The 7,836-nt window shown below is 37.7% G+C and overlaps 1 protein-coding gene across 1 annotated transcript; it reads left to right on the top strand.

The window, feature by feature from the left end:
* Positions 1-286: 286 nt before the first annotated feature.
* On the top strand, positions 287-6,984 carry LOC121976887 (mitochondrial import inner membrane translocase subunit TIM17-2-like). Its single transcript, XM_042529284.1, has 2 exons — positions 287-1,134; positions 6,733-6,984. The coding sequence occupies exon 1, from the start codon at positions 393-395 to the stop codon at positions 1,101-1,103; it is 711 nt and encodes a 236-aa protein (XP_042385218.1). The 5' UTR covers positions 287-392; the 3' UTR covers positions 1,104-1,134; positions 6,733-6,984.
* Positions 6,985-7,836: the final 852 nt, after the last annotated feature.

Consider the following 7,836-nt stretch of genomic DNA (forward strand, 5'->3'; position numbering starts at 1 on the left):
ATGGTTTAATTTTCAATTATGATATATTTATAGTGGTTATTATTTCTAAATAGAATTTATAATCAAAAGAGGTTGAACTTCTTGATACTAGGATAAAATTTATTAGAAAATTTAAAAAAATTTGTTAGGTCGGATCATTCCAAGTCGATGTTATATCGGTGGATTTGCGTGGAGGTATAACGAAATTTTTATTACATATATCATTTAATTAAATGACGAACCGAACCACGATTCAAACCAGACCAGCCGCATCTGATGGGCGGCTTGGGCGATTTAAGTCTTTGCGCTGGTAATCGTTCGGCCCTTTCTGGTTACGCGACCGTGCTGCGGCGGCACCGAAACGCAGTTTTAGGGTTTCTTCTCCGTTGTCGAGGAGCCGTGCGAAGCAGGCGATGGGCACGCCGGAGACATCGCGAGAGCCCTGCCCCGACCGTATTCTGGACGATGTCGGCGGTGCGTTCGGCATGGGTGCGGTCGGTGGCTCCGCCTTCCACTTCATCAAGGGCCTCTACAACTCCCCCAACGGAGAGCGCCTCACCGGAGGCGTCCAGGCCGTCCGCATGAACGCCCCCCGGGTCGGGGGCAGCTTTGCCGTCTGGGGCGGCCTCTTCTCCACCTTCGATTGTTCAATGGTCTATCTCCGCCAGAAGGAGGACCCCTGGAACTCGATCCTTGCGGGAGCCGCCACTGGAGGGTTCCTCCAGATGCGCCAGGGTGCAGGTCCTGCCGCTCGGTCTGCTCTCTTCGGTGGCATCCTACTCGCTCTCATCGAGGGCGCAGGCATCATGCTCAATCGCGTTCTCAGTGTCCCACAGAACCTCCCTCCCTTGGAGGATCCCAATGTCCCAGTTACCCCTCCTAACATTGCTTCAGTTATCCCGTATAATGCCCCTGCTTCGGGGTTACAGCACGTGCCCTTCCAACTTGATTCCTCTGACAGCACTTCGTCTTCCTCTTCATCTTCGTCAAGCTGGTTTGGAGGGTTTTTTGGCGGTGGTAAAAAGCAGGAAGAAAACGATTCAAAAAGAGGAGGCAGCAAGGCAGAGGTGTTGGAGAGCTTTGACACACCAAGCACGCCACCTCCAAAGTTCGAGTACAGATAATTTAGGAACGGTTTAATTATCCAATAAAGAGGTAAGTTTGTTAGTCGTCTTTCTTTCTATTTGTTACTGCAATCTTGAGCTTCAGATGTTACTGACATTTCATAATCTTTACTTGGCTGACTGATATCAGTTTTCTTTTAAACTCTTTTTATAGATAAATGACAATATTAGGATTAAAATAATTAGTTTGATTGTAGAGTTAATACACCTGTAATTATAACAATGATACCAGAATTAATTAGTATTCAATGGCCTATCATTTTGATTTGGACATTTGAAGATCTTATCAAATTATGAACCTTTTGTCGATTAGAAAATCCTCGGTGAGCTCCCCTGTTTAGGTTAGCTGCTCTGGTACCGCTGTGTTGTTGTCAGATGCTTCTATAGAAATTTGTTAATACCAATTAACTCATGATATTAAGGAGACAATTGTATACATAGCGATGTGTTTATTAAGTCTATCTCCTTTGTACTGGAAAATGAAACATTATGCCAAATACACCAATTAGAAATCAAAATTCCAAACACAGTAGAAACCATGAGCCAAGGAAAGAAAAATTTGAATATGGTGGGAGGATTTATAGAGTACAGAAACAATAACAAAAGTAATAAACTAAAAATCATTGACATTGAACTCTATATGACTCTTTCAGATAGAGCATAGTCAGATCCAATAATAATTTCTGTTAACGTGTTCTGAATCCTGATCGAACATGGAAGGTGAAATTTCTTGCTGAACTTGGAGTTTTTTTCTGGAAAATCTCTTCAACCTTCTCAATTCTTTTGAAGCATCTGTGGTGGCCAAATTTCTACTTCCAAAACAAAGAGTGCAATTATAACTGTGCCAAGTTCCTCTTGAAGCTATAATCATGTTTCCAAATGTGATCATTTTGTGTCAATCTCAAGCCATATTTATGTGTGTACATTGTTGTTAGCTTGACATACCTTTGAGGTATCTCTAGGACCAATTCCTCTATTGGAATTTAACAGAAATCTGCTGATAACGTTGCGTACCCTGTAATGTGGAAAATATCAAATTTCTAATTGTAGGCATACTGTTGCGTACCCTGTAAGCACAAGAGAGAATATTTATCTTTTCATATAATTACGTTAAGGACATTACTTGCAACTGAGTGAAACGATAAGTTGAATACTATCTACTTTAGCCTCAACCATATCTTGAAGCGCCTTTTATTTATATATGCCTCTGGTGATAGTCATATTCTCCCGGTGTTCTCTTGAACCAGTGGTATCCAAGATTCTGATCTAGTCCAAATCTATCCGGTAATTGACTTGCTTATATTTTTTTAATATCTCAATCTGATATACATAATTATTTACTATTAGCTAACTATCACATTTATCAAAATAGTGTTACTATTATCTTCTTTGCCATTTGTTTTTTCATTGAAAGTTCTTTTTTTTTCCCACTTTTTTGGTGGATTTCAGACTATATATACTTCATTAGCCTACTAACCAGTTCTCTTTCCCTTTCATTCAAACGCTGTCAACATGGTCAATTTTCCAATCCATTTTCATGGTAGTCTGATAGATATCTTTGCAATTGTTAAAAAACATAGAAAAAGAATTCTCTGTTTTTTTTTTAAAACTTTCTAACTCAAACCCCTCAAATTTTTTTCTTTTTGATCCTACTTGAGGTGCAAAAATACTAAATTTGATAACTTCATTTAATCCTACTCTGTGCATATCGATAGGAGCACCTGTATGTCATACTATGGGTGTATCAAATTATATGCAAATTACCAAACCCTTTCTACGCTAAAGTAGCATAGGGATGACTGGGATCGTCTCCCAACAAATGTAACGATAGGATGATAAACTTAGGATTGAATGTTATTGCGTTTGGGTTTTTGATATGAAAATGGGGGGTTTGGGTTGAGTGCTAAGACTACAAAATAAAATAGCAATGCATGTAGTGAAATCTAATCCTAATAAATGAAAGACAATGTGAGTAAATGAAACCTAGCCTAACTTAAACTATGATGGCAAGGAAATGAAAAGCAACATAAAATAAGCATCTAAAGAAATAAAGCATCAATGAAACCTAACCTAATCTAACTTAATTGCAAGAAATAGAGCATCAATGAAACCTAGCCTATGTTAATTGCATCAAAACGAAAGACATAACCATAAGAGAACATAAAGCAATCAAACTAACAAAACATTGCAAGAATCTAAGCTAAAGAAATTGTAAAACTAAAATCTATCTAATGGAAGAGACAATTTATCAAACACATTGTAGGCATGAATCAAATAGCAAAGTGTGTGTGCAATCTAAACATGGGAGGTCAAGTTCAATACAAGCGTTAACACACTAATGATCAATCACACATAAGAAACAACCCAACAAGAATAAACAACTACACATAAAGAAGTCAACCAAGTGTGCGTGGATGAATGGAGCTTCTCCCTCAATCGTCGGATGGATGACGGCGGTTGTGGAGGAGATCAGACCTTCCCCTTATAACCCGAAGAGGAAAGGGGGCTTTCAGGAATCCTCCTTTTCTAACCCGAAGAGAAGGGCTACCAAATGATAGAGTGGGCTTTTCTCGTGAGTTGCTTGATGAAGGGATGTGCTGGAGAAGGGGAAGAGAGGTTGGTGTCGGGGAGCAGAATCGGGAAGATGCAGAATGAATCTGGCATTCTGTCCTCTGCGTTCCGTGAGAAAAGATGTCTGTGTGAGAGGGATTGGCGTCAGATGAGGTGGGGGAGGATCAAGATGCGTGAGATCCTTCTGTGTTGGCGTCGGCTTGTGGAAGAAAGGTGTCGGATGGAAGAAAGGGAGGATTGACCGGAGAGGGAAATGGAGAAGAGGGATGGTGGTTGGCCGGCGGTGGATTGAGATGGAAGGTGGCCACCGGCTGTTGGCGAGGGAGGTGGAGAAGCTTAGGCAGCGTTGGGTGTGAGGAGCGAAGATTTCTAAAGAAGGATCCACCTCCTTTTTCTTCTTCTTTAATCTCTAATTTCTGGCCCTTGATTTGAGTGTATGTGTGGCTCAGATTGAATCAAACGCAACACCTCTGATTACTTCAGATCTGGAAGAGTGGTTGAGATTAAATCTGGATGATAGCTTGATCAGATCTAAATCAAACGGTTGAATTCTGTTCCTTTGCAAGAATGGTCTAGATTAACCCAGATTTTGATGAAGGCCTAAGATCGCTCAGATCTGAATAGAGAGTCCGGATTGCTCCATCTTCACATCAATAGATGAGATTAATTTCAGCTAATCTCCCATGTTTGATCTTCAAATTAAGCCGAACTTGGTCGGACTCGACTTGGATCTATGGCTCTTTGGATTTCCTACAATACCAAATTCAAAATCTAAGATATAAGAAATAACATCATAATTGTAGGAAAATTACAATTAAGTCCAAAATATTCTCCTACTCGCAAAACATAATATAAACACAAAATTAAGCATACGAGAAGGTATAAATGCTAAGTATAAGAGCCAAAATAGTGTGTTGAAATGCTCGTTATCACATATACACTAATTACATTAATAGTTTCTTTTGCTATTATTATCTTGAGTGTTATAATCTTGTCTCTCTTTTTAATTACTCTTGCTACTTTATTCTTTTGTGAACTATCTACTACAATATTTAAAATTCGAATTCTCTATCATCTTTGTCTGCTCTCCTGTCCATTTTGTCTCTTATACACATAAAATATTAATTCTTCTCTTAATCATCGTATCTACTACTTTCATTGCTACTAGTGAGCTTTGCTAGGTTTCATATTCCAAATCTAAGACAATTAGTTTTCAGATAGTATTTGTTCTTATCTAAGACAATTAGTTTTTGCATATTTAATATATATCTAAATTTTCATGGAGATGTAGTGGTCTTTGCCAAAAACATTATCCTATAACGAGCTCCTTCTAGAGAACAATCTAGCATTAACACAATAGTCTATCATTGAATATTTGGCTGACAACCTAATGCACAACCCTCACCCTTTTTCATCCTGACTTGGGACCACATTGGCATGCTTTGGAAGTTTATTAAATACATGCCAAAAATTCAGTATATCAAAAATTTCGTTTGTCGTAATATTTAGTATGAAGTTTAAATAAAGTAAATATTTTATTTTATTTCTAATAATATTTCTATTTAAAACTAGTAGCAACTTGTAAGCTTAAATTTATATTCGTGGTTAACAATTTAATGTGTGTATATAGCACTTGGAATTGTTTAGTATATTGCACAAGTTAATTTTGCTACTTTTTACCATGTTTTGCCGTGTTAAAATAATTAATCTTACGGTGGCATGATCTAGAAAACAATAGTTTACATAGATGAATGCTAGATCAGAAGATCTTTGATATTGAGGTGACTTTATAACTCATAATTAAGACCAATGATGTTACTTTATATGGAAGCCTAAACTAGATTGTGGCAAATAAAAGGCGAAGCGCTCGCTCCCGCCAGCCCGCCCCAGAATCAATATGGAGGAGGTAAATTATTGTAATTGAGGAGGCAAGTGGATGAGAGAGTGAGTTATACGGGATGTAGGGATTTACACCCCGCCAGTCCCAAGGTTCGATCCCTCGACATCAATTGGCAAACCTCCATCCACTTACCACCTCAACTATACCCGTGGGGGCAGCCTAAACCAAATCGTGATTGTATATAATGTGGAGGTAAGATTTGTTACTTATTCGGTTTAGATACTTGGGATCAAAATAATGTTTCATATTAATCTTATTATCACGAGATACCAATTACATATAACACTTTTGAACCTTAATCCTAACACATCTAATCTGACATATATATAGCCATTATGTAGACTTACCAGGTGTATGTATGAGCTTTTAGGTGTGCGTGCTTGCATGACCTTTTTTCTTTTATGAAATTAACCACATGTCATTGTTATCATGTGTGAGCTGAAAACTATTGGATTTTGGTTGCTAATGAACGAGACAATTCATGAATTTGACGTGAATTTGATCTGGCAATGCTTTCTTATTTGATCACTTCACTAACAATGTATACAAATTTATGAGCCATAGTAACTTGAAGTAGATTGTGGTGTTGTCTTAGTAATACAGAGTGACCCTTCTCCAGCTTTAATGAAAGCATGAATGCTAAGGCTGGCTTTATTTTGTTGTGAAATTTGGAGGTGTAGGCCAGAGGTGGGAAGCAGGGAGAAGACTGACCAAGTTACACATTACTTCGTTACCTTTTCTACCATCTCCTCCCTTTCCATTCTAGAAAATCCACTGAGTATAGACATGATCTGATGAACTTCTCAAACCATGCAACAAATCTATAATCCAAGTGTCCGGCAAGGCACAGTGTATATGCTTCTTAGAAAACAACAAATAGAACACATTAGTGTTAACTGTGTAACAAAGCTTGAAACTCTAGCAAATGATCAAGCTTTAAGCCGAATTATTTTCATAGGCCATTCATGCCGAAGCAAAATATGTACTTTCACCATGTTATGCACCTATTTGCTTTGGATACTGTATGCTCTAGGCTCTAGTTTTTGTTGATCTTCTACTCATTCCACGAAGCAGCAATTAAATATTACAATTACTGGGATACATGCTCACTGTATCTGTTGGAACAATAACTTGACTGTTGCCATTTTGGTTTTGTAGGAATCTGATGCGAGAAACGGCTGCAGCATATCTGTTCTGGATTCTCCGTTCTATATATTTGTATTGCATACAGGTGCAAACCTTTTCGAAGCTATACTTGTCAAATATTTGATGCACTTGTAACGTCAGTTGGATTGGATCTTTTTGATTCAACATTCTATGTTGTCTAAGCTTGCATGCTTGGAGAAACCTTGGCTAGTCCGGTTTGTATCTAAATATTTTTCAAACATAGATAAACTAATAATTTTATTATTTTTGATGTTATTTGGCTATTACATAAGCAAAATTAGTAAAATAAACTAATGATGATAGGAATACTTGTGTTCAAATGTTGAGGGCCTCAACATTGAGTTATCTTAGAAACAAACTCTGTTATCTTTCCTATTTCACTACTATACTAAGGTAATCCTAGAGATCTTTTCTGATATATAATAAATTATTGATAAGGATGAGAATTGTAAATCATAAATTGTACCATTATCTTTGAGCCGTCCAAATAACATGTCAGGTGGATACTACCTTATCATTTTAGTAATCTACTTGCAAAAAATGAAAGAGATATGATACAATGGAAGTGGAAACCATTAGGAAGGATTGCTTGGCCGATATAAAGTTCAAAATTTTCTAGTAGATTAGACGAACACTTGGAAGATCAGAGAGAAAGAGAGAACTCAATCAACACTTGGTTGTTTCTGAGAGGAACACGAGGATTGTGGTCATTCGTTGGTCCATCACTATGTAGTGGGTGTTGGACATTTGCAAGAAAAATACATTGGGCAGAGAAAATTGAGATCGAACTTTTATTATCTTATAATTAAGAGAATTGCTGTTAAATAACTCTTGTCGAACTAATGTTGAATAATTTTGGGTCATTGTGGTTAGGTTGATCACATAATTTTGATGTTTGATAATAGTCTTATGTGAGAAGTTATGACAGATGATCTGTGTTTGATTTACAATTCTAGCAAGTCCTTAGATGATACCAAACTTAAGTCGAAACTCGGCGTGTTCGAGCATGCTTTTCACTATGCCTTGGCCACCTGTACTAATGGCTAGTAGCCACCCGTGATTTACCTCTTTCGTATTAGCCTAGAGACGGGTTGG

Source organism: Zingiber officinale, chromosome 4B (genome assembly GCF_018446385.1).
Source record: "Zingiber officinale cultivar Zhangliang chromosome 4B, Zo_v1.1, whole genome shotgun sequence".
Taxonomy (NCBI): domain Eukaryota; kingdom Viridiplantae; phylum Streptophyta; class Magnoliopsida; order Zingiberales; family Zingiberaceae; genus Zingiber; species Zingiber officinale.